At 47.3% G+C, this 14,539-nt stretch overlaps 1 protein-coding gene across 3 annotated transcripts in view; it reads left to right on the plus strand.

The window, feature by feature from the left end:
* Positions 1–14,196, plus strand: part of CCDC60 (coiled-coil domain containing 60) — a 128,332-nt gene extending 114,136 nt beyond the window's left edge. For all 3 annotated transcript variants that reach the window (XM_033097133.1, XM_033097136.1, XM_033097135.1), the window contains exons 8-14: positions 1,349–1,433; positions 4,656–4,727; positions 7,291–7,353; positions 7,961–8,083; positions 10,002–10,133; positions 12,261–12,450; positions 13,810–14,196. In XM_033097133.1, coding sequence (XP_032953024.1) covers positions 1,349–1,433; positions 4,656–4,727; positions 7,291–7,353; positions 7,961–8,083; positions 10,002–10,133; positions 12,261–12,450; positions 13,810–13,911 — 767 coding nt within the window. In that variant the 3' untranslated portion in view covers positions 13,912–14,196. The remainder of the gene's footprint in view (positions 1–1,348; positions 1,434–4,655; positions 4,728–7,290; positions 7,354–7,960; positions 8,084–10,001; positions 10,134–12,260; positions 12,451–13,809) is intronic.
* Positions 14,197–14,539: the final 343 nt, after the last annotated feature.

Genomic DNA, 14,539 nt, shown 5'->3' on the forward strand with positions numbered 1-14,539 from the left:
TCATTCACTTATTCATTCAGCAATAAATAATAACTGAGATCCATACACGACAAGCACAGAGCCAGGTGCTTGCAAATCTGTATCCATAGAACACGCCTAGGACTTCCGCGCTCCCCTTTTCTTGAAGCACACAGCTTACTCCAAATAGAGTTCATTTTTTAACTTCTGATAGTGTCACTGTACATGCTTCCTAGGGCTGCTGTGACAAAGTGGCACACACTGAGTGGCTTTCTCGTACAACAGGAATTTATTGTCTCGCAGGTCTAGAGGCTAGCATTCAAAAGCAAGATGTCAGCAGGGCTCTGCTCCCCCCTGAAACGTGTTAGGAAGAATCCTCCCTTGCCTTCTCTAGAGTCCGGCCCTGGTTGGCAATCCTCGGCAGTCTGCCTCATAGATGCATCTTCAATCCAATCCCCGTCTCTCTCATCCCACGGCCATCTGCTCCCAGTGTCTCTCTCTCTCCTCTCGTTACGTTGGATTAAGAGCCCGCCCCACGCCAGTAGGACCTCCCCTTCACTAATGGGGACGTCTGCAATGACCCTACTTCCAAATAAGAATGTAAATAACTCACCTTCTGAGGTCCTGGGAATTAGAGCTTTGACATGTCTTTTGAGAGGACCCAATTCAACCCAGAATCGTTGGGTCCAAAGAAATATTTCTCCGCTATGTAAAAAGCCACAATATTAAGTATGAAACAAAAGCCAACTAATACAATGAGGAGTGATGGGTGCCTTGGAGCTGGAGAGTACACGCCGGGCTGAAGGCACAGCCAGCACGTAGCTGGAACAAGCCCCATCTCAGATTCTTGCCCAGGGAAGCTGGAGGTCTGGAGTTTTATGTGCAACCTTCCAGTTTTAAAAGGTTGGCATCCACATCAAAGCAAATCAAACAAGTCTGTGAGCGACATTCAGCCTGTGGATCACCCACCTAGAACTTCAGGTCTATGGGATCAGAGAGGGCTTCCCAAACAAGATGATTTCTTCTTGGAATTGTAAACAGTTCTCTCTGGCTACAGCAGGGTTTAAAGTGGGGGCAGGGGGTGGAAGCGAGATGACACAGGCCAGAAGAAGAGCAGCTGGATCTTACAAGGCCTCAGAGGCCACATAGAGGGATTGAGATGGTGCCCAAAAGTCAAATGGAGAGTCACTGAAGGGTTTTAACGAAGGAGTGACACGGTTAGATTTACGACCTGCCAAACACTATGAGCTGCCTCTTCTGGACCCCGAGCTAATCCCTCAGCTCCCCAACACTCAGAAGCAGAGGCAGTATCAGGCTGGGGGCTGGGCCCTGCCCTACACAATCTGGTCTCAAGAGAGCTCTCCAGACAGAGATCTTTCCTTTCCATCAGATCTGCAGAAGCTCCTAGAGATGGTTCGGGGGGATGCCCGGAGAACAGTGATGATGGATAACGGGACGCCAAAACAACTGCCCAGGTATGTTCTTTGGATTCCTGGGGCAAATAAAGGCTATCAGAATAATAGCGGTGACATTCCCAATAGCAGTTCCTAGTTATTGAGCCTTTTCTCTGCGACAAGCACTGAGCAATGTACTTTTTTCATGTGTATCATCCCTCCGGGTTCTTACATGCACCCTACAAGGCAGGGTACTACCCTCCTTATTTTACAAATCGGGAAATGAGGCTCCGAGAGGCAAAGTAACTTGTGCGAGGTCATCCAGCTAATTAATGGTAAGACCACGACTTGAATCCAGATCTTTCTAATGCCAAACCTCATTCTCTACCACTCTGCTATGCTGCTTCCCAGGAATTCTCAGGTTATTCATTCATTCGGTTAGTGAATGTTAACACATGTGCACGGGCAATGTACTAATTATAGAGAAAAGTGTTCTGGAAGGAAAGCTCAGACCCATGAGAGTAAATAATAGGGGTATCCAATCTCATCTAGGATGGGGGTGGGGATCGGAGAAGGTTCCTCCAAGGAAGAAACTTGAAGCTGAGATTTTTTTAATGAAGCATGAAAAAGAGCTAGACAGCCAGCCGCCTTTGAGATTGGGGCAGGCAGGGGACAGGGCGGAACATTACACGCAGTTTACCTGCAAACATGGTCAAAAGGGACCAGGGCACCTTCCAGGAACTGAAATGCAGCCAAAACGGATGGAAAGAGGCATCCGTCTGTGTGGGGACCGTGGGAGGCCACCGCAAGGATTCTGGTGTCTGTCCAACGAGCAACAAGAACCCTTTGAAGTTTCCAGCCGACCCCCAACGCGATTGGCTGATGGTGTCAGACTTGAACCTGAAGTGTCTTCCTTCCGGTGGGAAGGAGGCCATGTCCACAGTGCTTCTGACCTCTACAAGCCTCCGCGAGCACACGCGCTGGAGCCAGAGTTCCCAAGTGTTGATCCCTCTGAGTAAGCACATTATTTCCTGAGAATAAATGAGGCACGAGAAGGGGTTCATCACTGCCTCCAGCCCGCTGAGATGCCGGCTATGACTTATTGGTGATTGTTATTACCATAATTACAGTTCACCAGGCACTTTCACATGCATCACACCCCGCCCCTGCTTTGAATGATGAATTTGTCTGCGGCTGCCTCAACTCGCGTCGGGGCTCCAGAGGGTGGCACTTGGCAGGCACTCGGAGACAATGCTGGCCCTTCAGGCCCTGGCTGCTGTGCCTGATTTATCAGCATTAGACACAGATGATAATGATGAAGCATCAGCTCCGCGAGGCTTCTTCCTTTGTAGGAACTCACAGCGTGAACACGGGCTTGAGAGTCAGACTGTTGTGGCTTCAAAACCTGCTACCCTTGAGTAAGTCACTCAGCCTTTCAGCCTCAGTTTCCTTGTCTATAAAATGAGATTGTGTAGCATCAAAGCATCTGCCTCAGAACCAAAGAGATGAGGGTCGATCTCCGGTCTCATTTCATTGCTGTGTGATGTTGAGCAAGTTGCTTCACCTCTCTGAGCCTGATTCCAATTCTGTAAAATGAGGCTCATTTACAACCTACCCCAAAGGGTTGTAGTGGGGATTAAATATTATCCTGGTAAAGTATTATTACTGTTATGGAGATAATGTCTATCTACTTCAATGAGTCATTTCAAGCAGTTATCGAGATAATGCATTTAACATATTAGAACGTGCCTGGCATTTTGTAAGCACTCAGTAAATGGCAGTGCTGGTGATGGCTGTTACTTTTATTTCACACGTAGTGTCCCCCAGAATCTTCGCAGCATGTTGGTGAGACAGGCTTGTTACCCATTACCATTGTCCAATCTCATAGATGGAAAAGAATGGCGATGAGTGACTTGCAGAAGGTCGTCAAAGACAAAACCATGCGAGAACCTGCTTCTCACAAAATTCATCACATGGCCTCTGCATTCACTTTAGTGATAAAATAACCATGGTTACAGAGTAAGAACCTGTTCAAATTTCCCATCCTCATCATTTCCTCCAGGAGAAGAATCTCCCTAATCTCTCACTACGACAGCAGATACTGAAGGCTTCTCTGTGGAGCTGCAGAGACAGGAAAAGCTGCAGATTTTCTTTTGCCCTCCTCACTTTAGAATCTGGATTCCCTTTTCACTTTGGACATCAAATCTGCTCCCATCAAGGCGGACAGAGAATTTGGGGGTTTTTAGGAATCTAAAAGCCAACCTGTGCAGCCTCCAGCCTCAAGGCCAGACAGCCCTGTATCATCTGTTGTAGTCCATTTGGGCTGCTATAACAGAATACCATAGGGGTGGCGGTTAGCTCAGTGGGTTAGAGTGTGGTGCGCGTAGCACCAAGGTTGCCGGTTCGATCCCCGCATGGGCCACTGTGAGCTGCGCCCTCCCTAAAAAAAAAAACAAAAAACTGGGTGTTCTATAAACAACAGACATTAATATTTCCCAGTTCTGGAGGCTGGAAATCCAAGATCACGGTGCTAGCAGATTCACTGTCCCGTGAGGGACCTCTCCCTCATAGATAGCTGTCTTCTCACAGTAACCTCACACGGTGGAAGGGAAAAGCTAGCTCTCTGGGGTCTCTTAGATAAGGGCTCTACTCTCACTCCTGAGGGCTCCACCCGCCGGATCTAATCCCCTCCCAACGGCCCCACATCTTAACTGTCACCTTGGGGGGTGAGGATTTCACCACATGTATTCGGGGGGGGGGGGGACACAAACATTCAGCCCATAACATCGTCTAGGAAAACAGCCTTTTCTTAAATTCCAAATGTCCCTAAAGATCAGAATCAGCTGGGGTGCTCATGAAAAACGCAAATTTCTAATCTCATCCCAGACCCACTGAATCAGAATCTCTAGAAGAAACTGTATTTTTTAATAGGCATTACTTCATGATGTGCTGAGAAATTCTAAGGTTCCAAATGTGCTCTCTCCACACACATGAATCAAAAGTGCATGAGAGAGAGAGAGAGAGAGAGAGAGAGAGAGAGAGAGAGAGAGAGAGAGAGAGAGAGAGAGAGAGGTTTTAAATGCAGCTTCTGGGCTGGGGCCCCACTCCAGGCCTAACGTATCCAAATCTCTGGGAGCAGGGCCCAGGAATCTGTACTCTTAGCAACCTCTCCAGGAGATTCCTAGGCCCAGTAGAGCTTCAGGAGCCCTGTCTAGAAAGAGAATTCTTCATCCTCCTGCAGATAACTGCCTCAGGAGCACCGTAGGTTTGGTGCCTTAATAAGAGACTCATCTTGCTTTGCAGTATCTTGTCCACGATCAGACAAACCAAGAGCGATTCTGCTTCTAAAGACGTGCAGACCACCCGCAAATCAAGGTAGGAAGGTCTGGGGCCCACAGCAGGTGGGTTGGGAGGCTCCCCACAGTTCCAGGGGCCAGGGCAGAGATGCTCCTCACCAAACTGTGGAAAGCAGGGCGGGGATGGGGGACTTTTTCCTTCTTCACTGGAAATAAGCCCCTTAAATCCCGGGGCTGGGGGTGAGTAGCCAGGCATTTCTCCCCAACAATTGTACACCACACCGTGAAAATCCTCCAGTAGTGGAGGGATGAAGTAGAGACGATGTGTTACAGGACTAGTCCTTCCCTCTTTACTTGGGTGATTTGTAGTGAGGGAGAGAACCGCCCCCATATCATTCATTCATCTTGAGACTATTCATTGATCCCCACCATGTGCCAGGAACAGCGCTAGGTTGGGGGATTCAGCAGCAAATAAGACAGACGCAGTGTGCACTCATGGATCTCACGGTCTGGACTGGGGTGATAACTTTTTTTTGTGCCATAAACCCTTTGACAGTCTGAGGAAGCCTATGGATTCTTTCAGAAAACTGCTTTTAAATGCATACTGTAAATTACAAAGGTTTACAAAGAAATCTATAGTAATATACACTACGATAGTGAAATCAAATTTGGACGTAGTCATCTTTGAGCTTCTTCCACGATGCACTATGCAGCAGGATTCGGCAGCAGCTCCAGTAACTACTGTAATTTTGGATTCGTGTCGAGTGTAAATGATTTTTCAAAGTATCTCCCGCAATGGTAATGGGATGTGCATATATCTGTGGTTTCCGTTTTTGTGAAAGGCTAGTTAAAACGAAGATGTAACCTTTTTTCCATCTGCATTTGTGGACTCCTTGAATCCTGCCCATGGTTAAGAATTGCTGGTCTAATGGAGGAGTCATGCTTTTATCAAATAACCCCACAGACTTAGCCATATAATCATGACAAGGGAGTGTTCTGAAGAAGTATTGAGGATTGGATGCGTGGTGAACACCAGAGTCCTCACCAAGACTGAATCTGACATTTAAGTGGAGACATGAGGAAAAAAAAAGAATTCTCTAGCCTGTGACTGGGAAAGGTAGGAACAGTGTTGCAAGCTGAGGGAATAGCATGTGCAAAGGGTCTGCGACAGGAAGCAACTTAGAGGCACTGAGCAAAGACCAGTATGGCGAAAAAATCAATGAGAGCCAAGGAAAGGGGAGACTGAGACAGGCAAGAGGGTCTTTGGTTGTTTATTTCTGTTTGTTTGTTTATCACAGCCAATAATACTATTTCCCTCACCTCCCACCTCCTCCCTGAGTCACACTGTCAGCTCTAGAAAAGAAGAGAGCCATCTACAGGAGGAAGGTCAAAGCCAACATGCTCCCCCAAAGGATTCATGTGTAGGGGTTGGGCAGCTGGTTAGAATCCAACACAAAGCCTTTTGGGTATTAGTAGGGGGGCTCTGCATCCCAGCTAGGGGATAAGCATTTGTTCCATCACCTGCGAGCCCTAAGACCTCTAGGCCCAGTCCCATGAGCCTCTGGGAAAAGCAGCAAAGGCCACGGCCTTTCCTATGGGTGGGGGACTGGGAAAGTGCCAGGCCTGCCTCCATAAAGAAGTCCCACATGTCACAAGGCCAAAAGGGAAGGGCTAACGACACATCATAGGGATAAGAAAACAGTCTGACCCTCTAGAACCACATAGATAAAGCAGTCAAGTCAATTTTTGAGGCCTTTTTGGAAGAAGTAAAGGAAGACAGGGTGGGAGAGAAGGTGCTAGACCTTGGTGCTGAAGGCCCAGGTCACTAAAGGAGGACCTGGGAGAAGGCATAGAGGAGGGATGGGCATGAAAAGGGAGTTTGTGCCTCTCTCACCAGGAACGCTGTCCAGGCAAAGTCACAGCAGGAAGCAGCCCCCACATAGAAAGGGTCGAATAGCGGTCACAGACGAGGAAGCTGACAATCCAGAGTCGCATTACTTGCTCACAGACTGGGAGGTGGTGGTACCAGGGCTGGACTCTGAACTCAGCTCTGTCTGCCTCCGAAGTCAAGTGAAATGGGTATTCAGCTCCAGGGACAAGTTTAGAGCAAAGAATCCTTGAATGAAGAGGCAGTCTGGGGTCAGGGACACCCAAGACCACGTGACTAGCAGGACTCAACCAGCCCTTCACCAAATCTGCTCTCACCCCCAGTCAAGCGCTGATGGGCATACAGAGGAAGATGGATGGGTCCACGATGAGCTTATCCTCCAGGGAGAGACCAATTTTATATGAATGAAACTGAGATCCAGAAAACAGGTCATCCTGCCAACATGCAGAGGCAGAAGGTCAATGCTGGATGCTGGAGGAGAAGAGTCAGAACAGGCAAAACGTGCTGCAGACCATGAAACACTAACATTTGGCTAGGTGGAAAAGAAACAAGGACTCTCCAGGCAGCGGGTATGGTAGCAGTAAAGGTGAAGAAGTGGGAAAAAACACACGGGGTTCTCTGACTGGTGCTTTAATTAGAAACCACCTCCCTTACCTGAATCCTGGAGGCCAGCAGGTGTCACGGGAACCCTGAAGGTGCCCTTTTTGTGAAAAGTGGGCTCCAGGCAACTTGAAACCATCCCTTTGTGTTTCAGCGACAGATCCAGCAGTACAAGCGGAGAAAGCCACAGCCAACCAATCCAGAAGAAGTCTAAAAGGTAAGCGAGTGGGCAATGGAAGGAGCCAGGCAAGAGGGATGGTGGCGACCACACCCTCTGACTCCCCAGGGGAGTGGAAACAACCCAAGGCAGACCAGGCTCCTGTAGCCACAGACACTGGTGAAGGACAAGGGACTCCTGGGGCAAGGGGCTCATGGGCCACATGCCAAGGACCACACAGACAACGGCGACAGGTGCCTCCGGGGTGCCAGGCTCTGGGCATCGCGGTCCGTCTTGGTTATCTTGCTTGTTCCTCAAAAGCAATCCTATGAGCAGGGAACAGCATCCCATCCACAGATAAGCAGACTAAAACCTGGCCAGTGAAATGTCTTGCCTGACCCACATCACGAAGGGTGGCCCTGGAGTTGGAAACTAAATCGCCCAGCTCCAAATTCCATCTTCATCTCATGGTCCTGAACATTTGCTGGGCTCACATGACCTGATCTCTCCCTGGGGGCTCATGGAGTAAGACCTGCCCTGGCAGCCTGGTGGTGTTGAGATCTGTCCTTCCTACATCCAGGGGATGCCGGGGGAGGCTCCAGAGCGCCCAGCCTCATGGGTCTGTCCCTTAGGCCTGATGCCCCAAGCCCTTCTTCTGTGTCCACAGCCGCACCACCCATGACATCAGTCACTGCAAGAGTGACGTGTGTACCACCATGAGGGCCAAGTTTTACAGCGTGGCCCAGGAGGCCAGCTTCTGTCTCCAGGACAAGATGGAAATCCTCATGAAGTAAGGCCACTCGTACATCCATTCACTCAAAGGACATTCATCTGGCACCTACGCGATGCCCACTCGATGCCTAGGGCTGGGGCTTTGAGGAGGACCTGTTCCCTGCCCTCAGAGAGCTTAGAGCCTTTCCTGGATAATACGAGCAGAATCAAAATAACGAAATTACTGAACAGGTCGAAATGATCATCCTTGCTCCACAGGCAGAGAACGGGGTGCTATGAGAGAGAGAGAAATCATGAGGACCTAATTCCGGTGGGGTAATCTGGGAGGACCTCTCTAAGGAGGAGAGTTTAAGGCTGAGCCCTGAAGGAGGAGGAGCTGGTGGTGTGATAAGAGAGTGGGAGGACATTCCAGGCAGCAGGAAAAGGGCACAGACAGTCCTGAGGCTGAAAGGGACATGGAAAATGTGAAGAGGACAGAGAAGTGGTGGGTGAGAGCTGCACCGTGCACAGCCATGCAGGTCATAACTTAGGACTTGGAACTTGATTTTAAGCGTCCCTGGAGGCCATTAGAAACTTTTCTGTTCTGACAACCCAGTAACCTCCTTCCTTCCCAGGCTACCCCTTGAGTACAGTGAGCACTCACTCCAATGAACTCATCCATTCAGGGAAGGTTGCCCGGTGACCCTTTGCCCTCTCTGCGTGCATGGACTACCTGCTCTAGGCCACGGATTCGGGGATGATTTGTCCCTGCTTTCTGGGAGCTCCCAGTTTAGTGAGGGAGACAGGCAAGTAAATATACAATTACCACACAGGGTGATGAGGGTGAACAGGGGCAGTAAGCAAGGGGGCTAAGGGAACACAGGAAAAGGATGTCCTGCCTCGCCTGTGACAGCAATCAGAAAGGTATTCCTGGAGGAAACGGCATTTTCAGTTTAATAAAAATAGACGATATTTCCAGGGCACTTACTAGGTACCCGTCATGGGTGTAAGAACTTTGTGTTTATTTATAATCTAGTCCTCACAACAATCCTGTGGAGTAGGTGCTATTATTAGACCCATTTTATAGATGAGAAAAGTGGGCTCAGAGATGTCTCTTGTTGAAGGTCACTGTGTGGTTAAGTAGGAAAGGTGGAATTCAAAAGGTGGAAGTCACACAGGAAAAATAGAAGGGAAGAGAGTTTCAGGGGAAAGCAACAGCAAAGTCCCAGAGGCCAGAAGGGGCACAATGGGCCAGGATATGCCAGGATAGCCAGGTGTGGCTGGGACTTAGGTTGCTTGCAAGGTAATCAGAGATAGAGGCCAGATCATAAAAAGTCTTACTAGCCTCGCTGTGGAGGTTGAACTTTATCTCAGAGACTTTGATCATGAGCCAAAGCATAAAATGCTGGGAGAAAAGAGACGGGAAGGATGGAGATGAAGGTGGAAAATGTTGTAGGCGCTGAATAATCCAGAGCCTTAGAGGGCAAATTACTCAGAGGACTTTATTCTGACTAAAATGGGAAGACATTGAAATTCATATATAGGTGAGTGATATGGTTATATTTATAATATAAAGTCTCTTTAGAAAGATAGGACATATACACAAAATGCTAAGGGGAGAGGGAAGAGAGGAACCAACATGAGTTAAAAATCTATTATGTGTCTGGCGCTAAGCTCAGCACTTTCCACACATTATATTATTTAAACCTCACCTCTGAAAGCTAGGAACCTTTATTATCCTCCATTTTACAGATGAGAAAGTTATGTAAATATAATCAAAAGTAGACAGAAAATGAGCACTGACTTTTTAAAAAATGACTGGTTTTGGCAAGGAATGAACATTTCAGAACCTTGGAGAGAGCTGCATCCTCTTGTGGCCAGAGCCCGACTGTAAATTAAAGAGTGGCTGGGATGGTTACGAGGGACCTGGTGAAGGAAAAAGTGTTTAAGTCAGAATCTGATTCTTCTTCCTCTTTTTCATACAACCTGTAATGCAGGCGCCAAGAAGAGAGAGGTCTCCAGAAGTTCCATTCTTTTGTCCTTGTCTCGGATTTTAAACAGGATATAGCAAAAATGAGACATCAGGTCTCCATGGTAAAAGGAGATGCAAACGAAATTGCAGACCACTGGTAAAGATCCTGAGAACCAGATAAGATGGTCCTTGAAGGGGGTGAAGGGGGAGGGCTGTTGTACAAAATCACATTTGATCCTATTCTCCTTCAAGACATAGCGAGGCATCGCTCCAAAACTGTCCTTGGCTACCAATAGGGCCCCCCAAACTCAGGCAAGAACCCCTCAGTTCCTAAACCACAGATAAGCCAACCAGCTCTGTTTTCCATATTTATCTTGTGTTTGATTCAGACTTGCAAATAAGGACCAACTTGCCAGCCCCTAGGGGAGCGGCAGATGAGGCAAACCAACCTGAAAACTTCCCAAGTCTGAGGTCTCTGGGACAATTATTCTAGTCCCCAAATAATTTAACCCCTTAAGGATACAAAACGAGGAGGGCATATCCTGGAAACACTAGGCCCCAGCACAGGGCTGATAGATAGCAAAGAGCAACATGAATTGAGTAATTCTTGGATGGCAGGCATCACCCTAAGCAATTTTCAAAAATTATCTATTTTATTCCCGACAAAAATCCTGAAGGGCACATATCAACCCCCACTTTACAAACAAGGAAAGTTCGGGATTTAAACCCCTGTCTGATCCCAGTCTTTATGCTCATATGCAACACAGAACTGGAGTCTGATGAACTGATTTCACGAACCTATCGTATTTTGCCGTATATAATGCACACTTTTTTGCCCAAATTTGTGAGGGAAAAATAAAGATGTACTCTATACATGGGTAGTACTAATTCCATATCTATATACATACATACATACATATATATATATATATATATATGTTTTTAATTCTTTTGTTTATGCTTATGAGTTAAAAATGTAACTCTAGAAATCAATAATGATATCCGCACGCAAAATAATACCCTGGAATATGATCATTGGTTTTGCTAACCTTACGACAAACTTGCAACAACGAAGAGTTCTTGGCCTTCTATGATGCGTAAATATCATAAATTTGTTACGTACATAAAATTTCTTGTACCTTGTATCTGTTCTTGTGTTTTGTAGCTATTTGTTACATAAAATTACTTGTACCATAATAGGTTAAAAAAATAAATGCTAAAATTCCTTTATAATACAAAAAAACAGTACCTAAATGTAAACAAATAAAAATTTGAATTAAAAAAATAAAACAAAAGGTTTTGTCCCTGAAAGACTGGGCCAAAAACGTGGATGTGCATTATACACGGGAGTGTGTTATACACAGCAAAATACGGTAATCCTGGCAGGGCAAGTAAATCGAGACCTAAGAGTAAGATGAGAAAGTCTAAAAATGTACCCAGAATCCCTTCCGTGATTTTTAATAATGTGGAATGGGAGCTTACAAAGAGACATGAATACATACATAAATATGTATCATAAAATATAAATGAGCCCAAAATGTATGGTGGATGATCAATTTCTTCTTCAAATTTTTCCACAATGGGTACATATATATCGGAGAACTAAAACCTTTTTTTAATAAAAGAGACTCCATCCTCCCCCTTTTTCAGAGAGATGCCTTAAACCTTGATCCCACCTGAACCACCTCCAAGTTAGAATTGACCCTGTTCCCTCCATCTTGAGAATGGATTCCCAAACCACTCGCACGCTCTGTCACAGCGCGCAGAAAGGTTCTCAAAACCCACTGGAACACACAAAGCTGTGGCCAAAGCTTACTCACTATCGGGGCTGTGGAAAATACATAAGTACTTCCTCCTCCTCTTCTTCCATCTTGTGTGTGAGAGCCTCTTGCATTCGGGAGGGTATCCCACAGATGTATCCCATGTCCTCCCTGGCCTGATTAATTCTCAAAAGTGAAGCTTCAGAATCTCAGTGTCCCTTCCTTTCTTGTAAGCTTTTCACATTGTCTGTTTGATAGAAAAATCATATATGAGTCCCTTTAAAGCATGTCTCTAATTTGTTTTTTTAATAAGATGCAAATCATGCTCCAGCCTTTACCCTTAAAAATTAATGGCTTGCCTGACCTGGGGGCCCTTTACCTTTAGGGTGGAGGAAAGTCCCCCAGATAAGGACTGATGCTGCCCTGGGGACATCACACACGTGGTAGAGAGAGTGGAGGACCTGAGGTGCACAGACCTGCCTTCCAGCAGCTTCCTAACTGGTCCTCTCTTCTTGAAATTGAAGGTATTTTGATCTGCTCTCCAAACTCCCCGAAGATCTGAAGAATTTCCGCCCCGCCAAAAAGATCCTGGCAAAACTGCAGAAGTTTGGGGAAAACCTGGACCTGAGGATCAGGCCCCACGTTCTCCTGAAGGTGCTACAGGACCTGAGAATCTGGGAACTGTGCTCTCCAGACATCGCCGTAGCTATCGAGGTAACGACCATATCCTTTCCCCTCACAGTGCCCTGGGTACCCTCCTTTGGTCATCCCTCAACATCCAGGTGCTGGGGACACAAAGAAAAAGACATCAAGATCCCTGCCTTCAGGGAGCTTATCATCTAATAGAAGAGGGCTTGTCACGTGACCTTGTCACGTGCAAAGGCCCCAAAGCAGAACAGAACTTGACTTGTTGGAGGAACTCATGGCCGTCAATGGGTTTGGAAGAAAGCGAGCAAGGAGGTAGGTAGGTGGGGATTACAGAGGTCAGTCTGCTCAGACCTTTGAAGGTCAAGTTACGGATTTAGATCTTTATCAAGCGGGTGGTTTGCAATGGTAACTTACCATCACCACCCACTCGGCAAGTTCCTAGTGCATCAAAAGGCATCAGTGAGGGCCGGGGGGACTCCGCACTGAAGTGTTAACAGATAAGGGTGTCACTTCCTTCATTTTTATCAGATGGCATATGTACATTTTAATGGGACTTTCAAAGCTCAAGATAAAGAAGTGACTCAAATGGTGGCATCCTCAGGCCTCTTGATGTCCTCATGCCGGGCTGGCTCTTCCACCGCGGACCTGGGTGTGTGTATATGGGTGCAAGGTCAGCAGTGGGGCAGCAGATGACCCTGTGGATGACTTCCTACATCCAGACTCCACTCCCTGCATCCTAGGAGGCTCTTTCAGGAAAGACTCCGTCTGGCTAGTCCAAAACTAAGGCAACTATCCTACCTCCACTTACCACTTATGGGGGGTGTGGAAAAGGCAATTTCTGAGTCGTGAAGAGGAGGGGGCACATGGAGGCCTCCCCCATTTTCTGAGGTGAGTTCACAGCTCTGGTGGGTAAAGCTTAGCTCACTCCTCTCCCGGTGAGAACATCACGGAACTTCCGATAACCTGGACGTGGGATGTCTTCAACTAGAATCTGTGTGAACCTACATTCGGCGTCTCCACCCTTTCCTGGAAGGAAGCCCATAGTTGTCATCAATTCTCAAAGGGATCTATGAACCCCAAGAAGTTTAAGGACCAATGACTTAAAAAGACATTAAGGAGGAGAAAAGAAAGGAAAATGCAGACAGCGGGGTTGGCCTGCTCTCCCCAAATTTCTCTGAGTCAATAATAACAAGAAGGGACTTAAAACAAGCCTGCTGAACCAGGAAGCTAGGAAGGGATCTTTTTCTTGAGAAAACCACCCCCAGCGTGATGCTCAAGGCATCGTGAACACCTGAGTCGCTGGAGGCACCCTGGGGCCACCAGCCTCAGTCACAAGTCCTCCGGGATCTGGTGGGGGTGGGGAGGCAGGTTAGGGGTCTCGCTTTCACACTAAACCTGAGGCTGCCGCTGTATTTGCCCCGGCAGTTTGTGCGAGAACAAATCATCCACATGCCGCAAGAGGATTACCTCAATTGGCTGCAAAACCGGATCAGCGTCCCCATCCGGCTCCACAGTGCCCAGATGTAGTCTGGGCCTGGGTCGACCAGCTGTCCCTGTAGAGGAGGGCGAGTCTACACGGCGTTCCAGCTTCCTGCCTACTCTCCTGTGTACTCACGACGATACAGGAAGGGTCCATATGACACATGTGGAGGCTGCCTGCTGGTGACAACCTACAGGGAGATCCTCCCGGCGGAAACTCGCCTCGACCTCACACCCCAGTTTCCACCTTCCGTTCCTCACTAGTCCAGCTTGACTCTGCCCACTCCCTCTCCAGATTCCTTCACCCTGTTCCTCTTCCTCGAATTCTGGATAATAAAATTGAGCTGAATGTTTGACGTCCAGCTGTGAAAGCATTGGAGCTGTGGAATTTGGGCGTGACATTCATATTCTAATAACGGTTACCATTTATTGAGCTTTTGTCATTCAACAGGCCTGGTGTTGGGCGGTATTATTACCTGATCATATCATTTAAATCTCACAATATCTTGGTTAAATAGGTACTGATGTTATCCTCATTTCACACCACTGAAATTAGAGTGTATTTCTCAACATTATATGTACAGCCATGAATGGGTAGTTGGGTGGGTGGGAGGATGGATGCATGCATGCATGGAGCAGTCCCCAACAAGGCAAACAGTATACAAGAAAATCTCAT

This window comes from Rhinolophus ferrumequinum, chromosome 25 (genome assembly GCF_004115265.2).
Source record: "Rhinolophus ferrumequinum isolate MPI-CBG mRhiFer1 chromosome 25, mRhiFer1_v1.p, whole genome shotgun sequence".
Lineage (NCBI taxonomy): Eukaryota > Metazoa > Chordata > Mammalia > Chiroptera > Rhinolophidae > Rhinolophus > Rhinolophus ferrumequinum.